Source organism: Stegastes partitus, unplaced genomic scaffold (genome assembly GCF_000690725.1).
Source record: "Stegastes partitus isolate 25-593 unplaced genomic scaffold, Stegastes_partitus-1.0.2 Scaffold729, whole genome shotgun sequence".
In the NCBI taxonomy this organism is placed as follows: Eukaryota; Metazoa; Chordata; class Actinopteri; family Pomacentridae; genus Stegastes; species Stegastes partitus.
Genome location: NW_007578460.1, coordinates 247,703 through 262,081, shown reverse-complemented (window position 1 = coordinate 262,081; position 14,379 = coordinate 247,703). Strand labels below are relative to the sequence as shown.

The 14,379-nt window shown below is 42.6% G+C and overlaps 1 protein-coding gene across 5 annotated transcripts in view; it reads right to left on the bottom strand.

Moving 5' to 3' along the window:
* cspg5a (chondroitin sulfate proteoglycan 5a) overlaps positions 1-14,379 on the bottom strand; it is a 67,831-nt gene that overhangs the window by 38,748 nt on the left and 14,704 nt on the right. For all 5 annotated transcript variants that reach the window (XM_008291280.1, XM_008291282.1, XM_008291281.1 and 2 more), the window contains exon 2: positions 2,728-3,706. In XM_008291280.1, the coding sequence (XP_008289502.1) occupies positions 2,728-3,706 (979 nt within the window). The remainder of the gene's footprint in view (positions 1-2,727; positions 3,707-14,379) is intronic.

Below are 14,379 nucleotides of genomic sequence, written 5' to 3'. Positions count from 1 at the left end.
TTGTAATTTTGCAAAACATTTGTTGTCAATTTGTGACGCTTGTCATCGATGTCGAGATAAGAAATGTAAAATTTGCTTCTTTGAATGCTAGTTTACACTGTATAGTAGCACCACATGCAGCACATATGGGAATTAACGCTAAAATCTTTTTATATTATCGCAGTAGATGTCGGATTTTTCTTTTTTTTCAAATGTGTATTTAAGTAATCTTAAAAATCCTCCAATTCCGATTCAAATCATATTATGAACGCGGTCTTGGAGGGGGTGAAAGGTTGGCAGGGATCAAGGTCATGACCACAGCATGGGGTGAAAACAATCAGGCCTCAGTGAGCAGACGGCAGAGACGTGAGGCCGGGGTCTACTGAGGTTGGGGGTCTTACCACAGAAATCACTGACCTTGTTACTTTCAGAAATCTGGACTCTCTGGCAGTTGTCCAAGACATTTTACATCTTCAGTTGTCTGCGTGTCTGAATAATAGTTTTGACTAATATTTTCTCCATCAGCTGCAGTCACGATGCCGATCGCCGCTGTGCATAAATTTGCATGTTAATCGGCGCAGCTGTTCGCTAATTCGAAGTGTCTCCTGTGCTGATTGGTCGGATCATTTATTTTATGATTATGGGGAAACGTGTGTAAAATCAGCCTCGGATTTGACGCCGTTAGATCTCTTCTCTGTTTATTGTGATGAAATGTCTGTTAACTTAAGTACTTCTGTTTCGGTTAGTAACTGCTTGCAATTCCCGGTATCTCTCTCAACGGTGTCTAAAAGTGTGTAAATCATTTCTGGGCCTCTTGGATGATGTTTCTGTTTAATTGGTGACTGGAAGCACAAAATGGCAATTGTAGAACGTTTCTTGGGATGTTGAACCTGATGTTGAGAATTCATGCTTCGTCTATTTTCTATTATTTTCACCTCATTGTAAAATCTGTCTTTTTGATAAACCGTGTCCCACTGGCGACCAAGCTGCTAAACTTAGGTGGGGCATACAAACCAAATGCCACCAGACCAGACTGTGGCTCTTTCATGACTCTGAAAAAGACCTCAGAGTTGCAAGAAGTGTCGTCAGATGACCTTCTTGGTAAAACGTCGATATGCATTTTCCATTCTAGATGGCAAACGCTGAGTTCTGTGACCTGAATGTATGTTAAAATGCTTATAGGTAGAGGGGGGGATAGAAGCTGGAGAGAAGACGAATCTTGCCAGGACACAATCAATTTTAAATTAAAACTCTAAATCAATCCGTTTTTATCTCAATGCACACGGGCTGATTGTAAATACGGGTTTGGTATCGATCCCTTCTTATTCCATTCAGTACATATTATGGACAACATCCCTTCCAGTGTAATAATACAGTATTAGAAATTAGAAAAGCTATCAGACAAAGCACACATCAACCCCCCCCGCCGACCCATCTGCAGCAGCTCTAATCCCGAACCCGGCACAGGGATGTGGTGAACGCTGGTGTATAGTTCACAGATTGGGACGTTTTGATCCACAGATGCACTCTGATTGTTGACTTTCAGATCCATTGGCAGAGGACTCGGCTTACACCATATTTTCATAAATGATTCTCTTAATCCGTCTGACTTTTGACCTCCACCTAGATTCATCACCGCAGCAAACCTATTGGATTGAGTACGGAGGAAAGTCATTTCTGCAGTTTGTGGCTGAAGCCCGGGAGGCAGGTCACACAGTAATGGGGCACAAGTGGAGACGGTGCACGGCAGTTATAAAAATAACATCAATTTGCAATTTCTTCTGTGTGAGTGTTTGAGTTTGTCTGTGTTTACAAAGCCTTGCATTTACTGTACTTGAGTCCAGATCTCAAGTGTACAGCCTGGCAGACAAGAGGACATTTCCTCATAAAACACTCTCATGGTTTCTATTTTTCCACCGAGCTTTTCCACGTCTTCCTGACCAGAAAGCTGAACACTACATCAGTAGTTTCATGGAGTCTGCGTATCAGGTGAAAAGTGTCCATTTGCACACTGGTGTCTGATTGCCCCGTAGAACCCATCGTTGGTTCTGCAGAATACATTTATTGTTGATTATACGTGCAAATGAGCGACCTTGACGGAGCTTCATGCAGCTGCAATGCTTTGGTCTTTGAACATTTTATAGAAAAGATATTTTTGAAAGAATAGCTCATTTATTGTTATTTTTTCTTGAATAACTCTATAGATGGTTGGTTGTTATCGCCTCATTTTTTTAGTAGAATTAGTAGAATTGCCAAATATTTCTATTTTCAGAATTTGTGTACAATTTACAAGTGTTGGAACACCTCTGCTAAAAAAGAAAATGCATGCAATGGGAGTTTTTTGCCTGCAGGTTCAAAAGCTTTAACAGTATGTATATTGTATATGTATGTGTATGTGTATATCGGAGTGGATAAATACGTGTCAGTATACTGTAGATAAAGGGATCATGTTGATGGTTGCACAAAAATAAAACCATTTGCATGCATTCTACTGAAAGTTGTGCTAAAAGCTAATAGCTGTTCTTGATGAACATCTCAGTTACCTTAACTACTTCTGCTACTGAAGTAAATTGGAAGAAATTTGCAGTGATTTCTGCAGCATGTGCACAACTTTTGTATTGACTTGGTGTCAGTTTTGATGCAACTGAAGGGTTTCCCCAATTTAGAGGACCTGCAGCGTGTACTGTTAAGTATTGGTGACTTTGTTTTGTGCCAACTTGTGTCAAACAAGTTTCTGCTGCGTCATACCTGCAGAAAACTTCCGTGCCATCCATCACGTAACACTGTCCTCCATTGAAGCAGTAGTTGGGCAGCATGTCGCAGGGAGAGCGGCAGCTTCCGTTTACCAGCTGGTAGCCCACACGACATCCGTTAGGGGAGTCCGCTGGAGGTGCTGCCACGGGGACGTTTGGTACTGGAGGTCCCACACCAGGGAGCGCTGCCCCAGGGTTGAAGGAGCCAGACCCTGGGACTCGGGGCCTGGAGCGAGCAGGAGGCCCGGGGGCCAGTCGGAGGTCTTCGTCGGTCTCGTAAGCATCAGTCGTGGTGCTGTAGGTGTACTCATCAGCGGTGGGGGACACACCGTCCTCATAGGGCGTAAGGTAGTCGTAGTTCTCTGGCATCGCCCAGGAGGTCGCGTCGCCGCCTTGCAGCTCATGAGCCAGTGATGAAGGAGAGGGCGGGGCTAGGTCTAGGCCACGCCCACGAGAGGAGGGGTCGAAGAAGTCCACGTGGAGGACGTCGGGGTTGGACGGGTTAGTGGCAGGCGAGGGCGGGGCAGTGGTGGTGAAAAGGCGGTCCAGGTCAAACACGGCGGTATCCTTGGCATGGATCCAAGGTGGGTCGGTGTGCGGCAGACGCTCTTCCTCCTCCTCCTCCTCCTCCCCCTCCACGGCTTCCTGTTGGCGTGGGTTGCTGGGCAACAGGAGCTCTGTCTCAGCAGAATCGGGGCTAAGTTGGGGCGGAGCGGCCACGCCTACCTCCTCCACCGTTGGGACCACCGTTTCACCGAACATGCCGCTGCTCTGCTCCTCCTCCTCGCCGGCGCGGGGGATTCGGCCCGCCCTCGGGGTCACAGTGTCGATTGTGTCAGAAGCTGCCGAGCTGCTCATCCCGGTTACCGTGGCGATGACCTCATTCACCTTGACTGGCCCTTCCTCCTCGTTAAGCAGGAAAGTGACATTGGCCGTGTTGTCCGGCTCAGTGGCGTTGGTCCCAACAACATTTCCTACAAACACACAAAAAAACAGTTTCTTAGAATAAACATAAAGAGGTCAGAGTTTGCTTTAAAGCTTTCAGAGGAAAACAGTGTTTTTAAAATCCATCCCAAAACAGCTGGACTCTGCATTAAAGTGTTAGAACTGAAAACCTTCGGCCAAGCCTCAAGGACTAATGGTCAGACTCTGAGCAAAGATGCATGAAAACTCTCACTGTTGCCTGACTGAGGGCGAAAAAAACAGTCTGTGGTGAGGGAACTGCAGTGAATTTAATGAGGTGAAAATGGTTTCACTCTAGAAAAAGGACACGGTTTGTATTGATCAGCGTAGCAAAAACTTCAAGCCCTCAAATGGCCCTGTTACCGGAGTGCAGGGCTCGTTAGGCAGATTTGCAGCACCAATACTGTGTGATGCTGACTCAGACAAAGTGTAATATCAGCGTTGACTGAATCCCGGTTGGAATCGCCCTGAAAATTTGAATAAATAAAAAAATAAAACAAGAGTAAACAAGACATTTCTGCATGTTGCATTATATTTGTACTATAAACTCTACTCAGTGCCACCAGACGTCAAAGAGCCCAAAAAGACCCTGATTCACTGGTTGTCTGTTGTTTTTCAATCACTGTGCAAAACTGCTTAAATACAATATTAATCATTCTCAGAGTGGCTCCATATCCACATGCTAACTAACTAAAGCGGTGTTTAATCAAATTATAACAACAGGGACTAAACATTAAATTTCTGCCTATGAACCCCCAACAGGTAAATCCAGCTCAGGCCATTAAAGATGAGTGATTTGGAGCAGAAACTGTCGTTTCCTTTAGTGTGATCTGCACCAGTGGGTGGGACACTGGGGGGTCCACCCGTTATTGAATTACTTTGATACTGATACTTAGATAAATTATGATTCTCAACTCCTAAAACGGCAATGAAAGACTTTTAAAAAATCATTTCTAGGCACATTCGAGAACTTTTATTTGCTACAGACATCTAAAACAATACAATCCACAATCTAAAACTACATGCATCATGTCTGCATGTGCAGACCTGATTGTAATGACTCTGATAAAGAGAATTTTGCACTTCTATATAAGACTGGAACTAAAGGGGTGAACACACTGACAGAGACCAGCAGTGATGTGGCAACCAGAGAATGTTAATGAAGTTCTGTGACATAAACTGAGCAGGTACCGAATTAAACTAATCTCAGCTTTACAGCAACATGATTGAGGCAACTACAGCCAAAGATACACATCAAAATGGAACGACAGCTCATCAACGTGGTCCCCAACGAAACCCAATCGTATAACTGCATTCACAACAACTCATATCGTTTAGGATATTAGAAAAAGTTAAGGTTTAAATCAATAAACTGCATTATTAGGTCAGCCAGTTTCACTCCGAAACATGAGGCTGGAAATATACAACAGAGTCACCGAGGCAACCAGAGCCAGAAATGTTCTCGAGCACAAAGTGATGAAGCTAATGTAGATGAGACTGAAGGGTTCTGAAGAACCTTTAAAGCCTCCGTTAGATTAACTGCTGATAAACAGACCAAACCAGCAGCCAGACTCCAATAACTAACATCTCGCTGCTTGCTGAACACCTGCACCTGCACCTGTCACCTTACACAGGATGTTTTTTGCTTCTTAACGTGTTTTGCAGGAATAAAACTGCTTGCGAAACATGTACACAGCATCAAACTGCGGAAAAAAAAAGTCGCTTTTGTGCAGCCGGCAGTAGAAAATATGCTGATCTCACACAAACCATGACATCAGAACCATTACTATGAAATATTCAACCATCAACGGGTTCAAAATAAACCGGTCGGGAACAGAGCGGTGAAAACATCCCTTTTTTTTTTGTAGGACCTGCTCCTCTAAATTCACTCAGATGGATCTCAGTCGTACCAACTCAACGTATCCACTGTGCATGTCACTGTGAAAGTACCTCCCAAACAAAAGCCCGATCGACTGAAAACTGCAAATATTAGCCGAGAATACCAGAAGAAAACGCAACATCTGCTGCTGTTTGTTTGACTGTAAATATAAACGTACAATCACAATCTGGCACAGCTCAGTCTTTCCAAAAACATTTCCAGGCCCGGCCGCACACACCAGTGGTCCGCTGCCACACAATGACTCTGCACGCTAAACTCTTCTGGCATTACAGGACGAACAAAGCGGGCTCAAGGAGTCTGGCGGGCGAAACAAATTAAAACGAGACGTGATTGGCTGTATACTTATCCTCCGGTCGATTACTTCATCCGAAGGCGGCTCGTTGAGTCATGCAGAAAGCTGCTTTGCGGTCGCTCCCCCCTTTGGATTAAAGGAATAATTCACTAATGTACTTGAATGGCGAGGAGCTGGGATTACGGATTACAGGGCTGGAGAGGGGAGGGATTTGAGGGGTGCGCCCTGCAGGGGGGGAGGTGATGATTTTGGGGAGGCTCAGACGGGACAACGTCTCGACAATTGTAGGAAAGCTGAAGACTGAATATGCGGAGAAGACAGTGGAGAGACTGATTGGTGGTGGCTGCAACAACTTTCCTTCTGAATACGGTGAGTCTGAGCTGAAGGAAAGTCCACGATAACACCAGCAGCGTCTAACTAACTTCTGAATAACAGCAACAACATCTCCTAAGATAATAAAATGTATTTGTCCTGCTGACAAGCATTGTCTGGAGGAGGAGGAGGAGACAGTTATGGCATCATACAAGAGAAATTAAGCTTGTTTCCAGAACTCAGACAACCCACAAATCGACAGCTTTTTTTTCACAGTCTACCAGGTGAAGATGAACTGGGATGGCAGATCAGCCATTTCTAAACCCTTAAGGTTAACATCCACAGACATTCTCACTGAATCCTCCAACACAGACAATGAGCTTCCTATAAGAAGCTACAACTATGAAGCCTACAAATCTCCTCTGGTATAACAATCTAGACACCCAGTGCTGGATGCTGTGGTGTTTTTTTTCGTCCAGTTTTCTCCAGAAATGCTTGCAGCAGTTGTCACGACAATCTCCCCTCCATGAGTTCTGTGTTCTGTGGGAATCCCTCTGCTCCCACATTGATTGATCACAGAGATGCCTGTAGCGATGGAGCTGCTCACAGACTCGTGCCTCCAGCTCGTCCATTTTGCAAATGCACTAACCGCACATGCCGGGCCACAACAATCGGTTAGCGTGCGACCATTCAAAGCAGCACCATAGCTCGCTGCATGTCAGCGGTGCTGACACAGACCCAACAGTGTACAAGGGTGACAACTGTGAGCGTAAACTCTGCTCCCCAAAATGCCTCAGCAATGATGAGAGTTGCCACCCAACCAGCTCTATGTCACGGGGTGGACACGAGATCTGTGTGGGTAAGTGTAGCTCAGGTCAAAAAGAGTCTGAAAGAATCTATACTTCCAATAGGTCAATCACAGGCATGTTCTAACATGCAACTATCTGGGTCATAACATGTCATTTGCTCTTGCTTACTCCACTCCTACAAATCAGCATAACAACTAAGACTCGAATACACAACTTGGCTAACTTGGCTGCTACTAACTAGTTGAGTTGCGAATGGTGCTCAATACAAAAGTCCCATTGGGAAACTGTCATTTTTTTAGGCACTTGGTGGTAGAGGTCTAAGTAAATGTAATGAAAGATAAAATGGCATTAGAAGAACAAACTACTGTGAAAAAATACACAATCATCTTGTGGTGCTAAGCCCAGGATGCAGTGATGGTGCCCCGAAGCAAATGTTACAAACATGTTCTTTGGAGTCTTTATAAGCATCCAATAAAAGAACTAAGTAGGGTTTCCTTATTGTGTGATTCAGACTTTCATCAAATCTTGCTATTTTTTCTTCAGTGTGTTTTCTAAGAGGCACATCAGGCTGACTACATAGACTATATCTGTTATCGGACAATTTTTGAGGAGAAATTAATTGAATAAATTCTTTTAAATTCCAAGTGCTTCTACTTCAGCTGGTACGAGATGCATTTAGACAAACACTTAAAGACTAATGGTGCCAGTCAAAGACATCTTCCCCTGATGAAGACAGTAAAGTTGCTCATTAAGTTAACTGCCAGTCGCTGTCGTCACCTCAGGAAAAGGAACGGACAACATTATTCACAGTTGGTGTTTAATAAGCACTAAAAGGTCCCTCTTCATGACACATTTATCTGCAGAGGAATCGTATCTACTTATCTTTAATAATGAAAAGACGGAACACCCTCAGCCTCGTGCTTTAAAATTCAGCCTGGCCACATTATTCATTCATCATCTGCACTTACAAAAAGGCTTCATGCCACATTTATGTGCCCTGTTTCGGACTTACACACATTCATGTCACAGAGGTTGGGGGTTCAATTCCCTTCCATGATCCCCCTGCAGTGACTAAATGCGTGCACTCTTGGTCCTGTAAGGAGCTTTGGTTAACAGCGTCCACCAAATGGCATATGCGAGGATATCTGTGAGGGTCTTTGCTGATTGATGTTAAGCTTCCGGGGTTTTAATCTCTAAATGTCTCCTGAGCACTCAGTGAGTCTCCATTTACACAAGTTGATTATTTATCACAACCTCCAGCAAAGTTTTAGATGGTGGCAAAGAAAAGCAGGCACTGAGAATTTACATTTTTGCTTTTATTTACGCAGATCCAACTAAGTGAACTCTAGAAACAGGAAGAAAACGGCTAAGTTCAAATTTGACAACACACAGCTGGATGTAGTTGAAGATTATATGAATGTTGGTCGAGTTTTTTTTTTCTTTTTTTATCATACTAATTACTTTATGAATATTATTATATATCTGAGCTGTAGTTGAAGTAAAGTACTGCTCAAAAAAATGGCATTTATCTTCTTGCTTTGGAGATGGCAGCTTAGTTTTGGGGAATTTTATCAACTTGAAGTTACTCTCTGTCCCTTTAAACTGGTATTTGTATTTCAAATTAGGTTCACTACTCCTTTGGCATTATGAGTCTGACATCGTAATGTACACATTTTTAAAAAACTAATCCAAAAACAGAGTAAAGAAAAGGAACAAACAGTAAGTCCAATGACTAAGTCATGTTTTTGGTTTTAGATTTGGGCAAAGCAAACAAACTAAGTTGGAAAAATTGGAAACTTCAAGTTGACTTCAAGTGACCAGTGGTACAATAATTACTTGTCAACTTAATTTGGATGAATTTATTTCAAATGCATGTTACCAGATAAACCAATTCATTCAAGTTGATCCAACATTTCTCTATTGTATTTCTGTACAAGTCTGTGGGGAGGCGTAGTGACATGAAGAGTTTCAGTTATCAAACCTTTTATCCTAATTACTTTGGGGGAAAGAAAAAAAAAAACCTGGAAAATTTAGGTTGACAAAAAAAACAAAGAAAGAAAAGTTTACGATAAAAGTGAATCACGATGGATGTGCAGAGACTAGAGGATAATAAGGAAAGACTAGAATAGAGTGTCAGGCAGTAATAGTTTATGGAAAGAATATCGAATATCAAAACACAAGATGGAAAGATATCTGGGAACAATAAAAGACCAAATGTGGAGCTACTATCTGACAAATTCAGGGGTTAAAACAGTTCGATTGTTGTTTTTCTTTTGCTGGTAGATTTTATGGCCTCGAGCACGACAGACGGCGGTGTCAGACGCTGGTGAGGAATTTGATAATTCGTCTGAGTGTAATTACAAGACGCGTGATTGCGCTCCCGATGTGATGTGTGAGATCGCGGCCTGATGTGTACAAATTGAGCCGCCGCATCTGGGACTGTGAAACCATCACATTGGCTGCTCATCGCTAATCCGCATGACGGTAAACGGGATCATATAGCCGTCAATGTGTGTGTGCAGGACATTACTGCCGGCAGAAGAATAAACAACTCGAACATGCACATCCATATGCATGCATGCGAGTAACGGCTCCTTCCTGTCGCCATCAGACGTGAGGCTGTCACTTCAGCCACGAGGCATTTGACAGGTGGAAGGCTTCAGCTTATTGAAGCTTTTGTTTTCTGGCTCAGCGGCGGCGAGGTGTGTCTTTGAAGCCGGGGTTGTTCTGGGGCTAATCCTTCCAGCAGTCCCACAATCCACTGCTGTTTAACACATCAACTGAGCAGCCAGGGGATAATATGCCAAAACCATGCTTTCTCTCTCCCTCTCACACGCACACACGCTGAAAAACAGGCTTTACAATAACTCCACAAAAGCACTAAATGCTTGATGCTCACCAGGAAATTAGGATTTCAGGCCGTAAATGTCAGCCGCTCTCTTTCGCAGCCACAATTGCCTTCGTTTGCTTTGTCCGTCCCTTGTGTTTTCTGTCAGCCGCACACACCTGATACAGGCGATACGGTTGTGTGACAGCTCGCCCAGATGAGCGCTGTGTTTGGGTGAATCTCCCCAGTAGACCAGTCAGCCTTCAACATAACCAACACCTCCTCCTCCTCCTCCTCCTGCTGCTGCAACAAGCCTGATGAATACAAACTGGAGAGTCTGGAAAACAGACAGTAATGGCTGCGACACAACCGAAGATAATGACAGTGGAGGAGGATGGGGGGAGATGCGACACTTCATGACAGAGAGAGAAGAAGAAAGAAAGAAAAGAAAAGAAAAAGAGGCGGAAAGAAAAAACTGAAGGAGTTGACAGCGTGAGGGATGGAGAACAGACAGAGTGAGAGTGACAACGTGAGCGAGGAGGAGATGCTGTCGGGGTTCATGAAAGACTCTCGGACTTTTACTCTCCCTCTCAGTCTGTCAGTAGCTGAGGGGAAACTGCACAGATCTACCATCCACTCTGTGCTATCGATTGTCAGTCGCCTCAAATCTCACGCTGCTCCAGCCGGGTTAGATTACAGCGTGACGCTCCCGGTTCAAGAGGGAGCGCTTACTAAAGACAGCTGTGCTCCTCGCTTCTCTTTAACACCTTTATTGACTCACTGTTAGGTTTTATCCCAGTTTTGGGAGATCTTATTGCCATTAAACATGTACAAATATAATTATTTAACATGTATGCATGATTACAACACTATCCAGGTCTCTGATTGTCTGATTCAGGTCCTGATTTTTTAATATTTCAGCCTCTCATCATTACCCCAATAGCTGAGGATAAACACGGACCAGGTTTCTGGATGCTGCATGTAATGCTGGATTTATCACCAGCAATAAATAAACAAACCAAGTTGAGATAAGTTGCTGACACAACTTCACACAGCAGGAAAAAACGCTTTATGCTGAGCTATTGTGTTTCTAGATGCATACTTTTGCACTGAACTGAATCAAATACAGTCATGACTCGATAATCTGACCCTTAACAATCCTAAACCTGCTATCCGACAGGTTTTTAGTAAAAAAACAAACAGAACCCATAAAAACAGCCTTAACATAGCGACAGCCTTGGATTCTGACTCCGACATGACATTTAATGTCACCAATCAGGATGACGGCGTATTATCTGACTGAACAATCCCACAGATTGGCTACGTTCACACTGCAGGACTTGATGCTCAATGAGGATTTCTTTGTGACTTCCTTCACGTTTCCAGTTCAATACGACTTGTATGTGATCTGCTGTGTGAACTTCATACGACCCAAAAGTGTCCCGCATGCGCAGAAGAGGACACGACGACGTCACACGCAGCGAGCGTGCTCAGTGTGTACGGAAGTAAACCGCCACCGTGACGACTATCCTAAACTAGCATCAGCAGCCAAGTACTGCCTATGCGTTCCGACCACTTCCACCCCGTTGGAGCGCTGCCCCGGGGTGGAAGTGTCCCCCGACCACGCCGAATATTCATCATTCATTGGGCCTGAATATCCAGAGAGCAGAAAGTGCTGTTGGGACCAGCCCTACTAGTTATTATAACAACTATGAACAATAATTAACAACTAATGATCCTTCCAGCATCAAGCCCTCCTCGTATCTGGACCTCCGTCTTGACAATCCGACAGCCTTGCTATCCGACATAAAAGAAGGTTTTACATTTAGTGTCGGATTATCGAGTCATGGCTGCAGTTCAAACCAGCATCTCATCAACTGGAGCAATTTCTCAGCTCTGAGCAAAATCAACAAATGACAGTCAGTCACCACAAATGGTTAAAGTGCACTAAATGGAACAATTTGAATCAACACAGTGATTCATAATTTCCACCTCTAATATGACGCTTCAATAAAAAGTGGAAATCAGCCAGAGTTGTGGGTTTTAAGAGACAATATTTGCAAGGATTCCTGACAGGTGGGACCAAGTCTTTCAGTGATCTATCAGCACACGTCGCCTCATAATGATATAAATATTACGAGCATAATTTCTGTGACATCAGCCTCAGGTTATTGGCAATGACATGACATTATGAAGACTGTGTTTTACCATTGCCTCATTCTTGGCTGTTGTTTTGGAGCCAGAAAAGTCCCGTTTTTGTACAAATAAGGGTGGAGGACGGAAATCACGGCAGCTGAGGGTGAGTCGCCTGTCAATCACCTCCGATCTGCTTTTACCATGAGGTTAAAATCTGGCCTTTGAGTTTGGTGTTTTTCACCACGATCGCTTTAAAACATCACATCCAGATGAATCCCATGTGAAGCTGAGCTGTGGTCACTGCGCTCATCATTTGTAGGAGTTTGATTTGTTGTAAATTGCTGGCTGGGTTCGAATATGGACGCTGGATGAAAGAAGGTTTTCATACACGACGGTTTGTCTTCAATGTTCAACACTTTGCACCAAGTGGTTTTTATTCAGCTCTCAACATCATTTTTTTTTTTCTTCTTAAAGGTTATGTAACTCCATTGTCTACAGTACATTTGCTGTTATTATGGCCGGTACATCTATATTTAGCAGAAACTCTGTCACTGGAGCTCGAGCAGTCTGTATCTGCGAAGCTTGAAATTCATGTGAATGTGCACGAAGTACCAATATTTACCAAAAGATATTCATACGAGTGGTGCATTTCACTGATTGATGTGTTTTTCAGTTGTTTATATCAGTATGTACACTATAAATAAAAGATTTGGGGGGGAGGATGAAAATCTGGCAGCAATGGTGACAGAAAAAAATACCAAAAAATAAATAATGATAATAATAGTAAAAACAAAATAATGATAATAATGGTGGAATACTGTAATATTTAAAAACTGTGAAGATATCTGTTTAAAAAAATGGCATTTTTAAGCTGATTTAAATACAGCAAAATGGAGTAATATACAGTCAAACATTTTAAAAGAATAAAATGTGATTTGCAAAAATAGGAACTTTTTTATGTCAACATTATTATTATACACATTTTAGCTTGTTTTGGTTTTTCTTCTTCATGTAAAATATATATATAGATTAAATCAGTTATTATCTGTAATGTCACGAAACTAGAAAATCTTAAAATAGCAGTTAAAAATGATTTGACACTGTAATAATGACAATTGTTTGTGAAATACTGATGTTTCTTGCTGATTTAAATACAATGACAATTTTGTAATTTCAGGGTCAAACATTGTAAAAATAATAATAATAATTTAAAAAAATTAATTCATTATTGGAGATAATATAAAAAACAGTACTTTTTCCCCCTGTGAACTTACTAGTTATTATCTGTAATTTAACAAAACAGGAAAATCTGTAAAATACCAGCAAACTGTTAGAAAAAAATTGTGGTTAAAAACTGTCCAAATATACATTTTTACAGCATATATTACAATGTTGGTTGTTTACAGTATTCAAAAAGCACAAAAACAACAACAATGAAAACTTAGCTGCTGTAAAACTACGTGAAGACTCCAGTATCCATGAGCCGACATGTCCAACTGGTCTGGACCCAGTGGAATTATCTACAAGGTATGAATCTGAAGATGTCATCAGTCCGTGTTAGAATTATTTGTCAGAAAGCAACACAGCAGACTTCTTGTTTACACACCTCAGCACACAGACCATCAGAACGGAGACCGGTGGTGTCGGTCTGCCAGAATCCTCACAGAGCATCTCTGGACTCGGTTCCAGTTAAGTGGTGTTGTCTCCCTTTCAGCGCCTCATTAGCTTAATTGGATTAACGAGGAGGAACCTTTTGACGGACAGCTGGTTTAGGAGCAGCGTGGCGGCTTGAGAAAGTGAGTTCTGCATCACAACGGTGTGCAGCGTCTTTACTGTCTGCTTGTTCTGATGCAATACGGTCACAGAATCAGTTCTGCATCCTGGCAAATAAAGTGTAAATGTACTTTATTCCATCTAAATGAGCCAAATTCCTTTTACTTGTAACAAACACCACAAGAAAATAAAAAAAATCTGCATAACACGCCTCTGATGCCACACATGAGAACAATTAATGGGCCCATACGGGAGAATCTCTTTCAGTAAATATGAAGGAAAATCACAACTACTGAGCGTCTGAGAAGAGATAAAAGGATCTGTGAGTGTAAAACGCTGTTCGTCTGTGAGCTGTGAAGTCCCAGTTACGTCTGTAGGTGTCAATAAATAAGAACTCGACTCAACAAGGTCTGACTTTGATTCGCTGACAAACGGCAACAACGGATCTCTCAGCGTCGCACCAAACAAATGTGTCGTGGAAGTTTCACAGGGAGCTGATTACGTCTACTGACAGGAAATTAATCAGCGTCCATTTAAGTCACAGTTAAAGTTAGACTGCACACACACACAACAACGTCCAGATAATTTTACTGAGACGTATTATAAAGTATAATATTCGTGGCTAATTTGAAAAC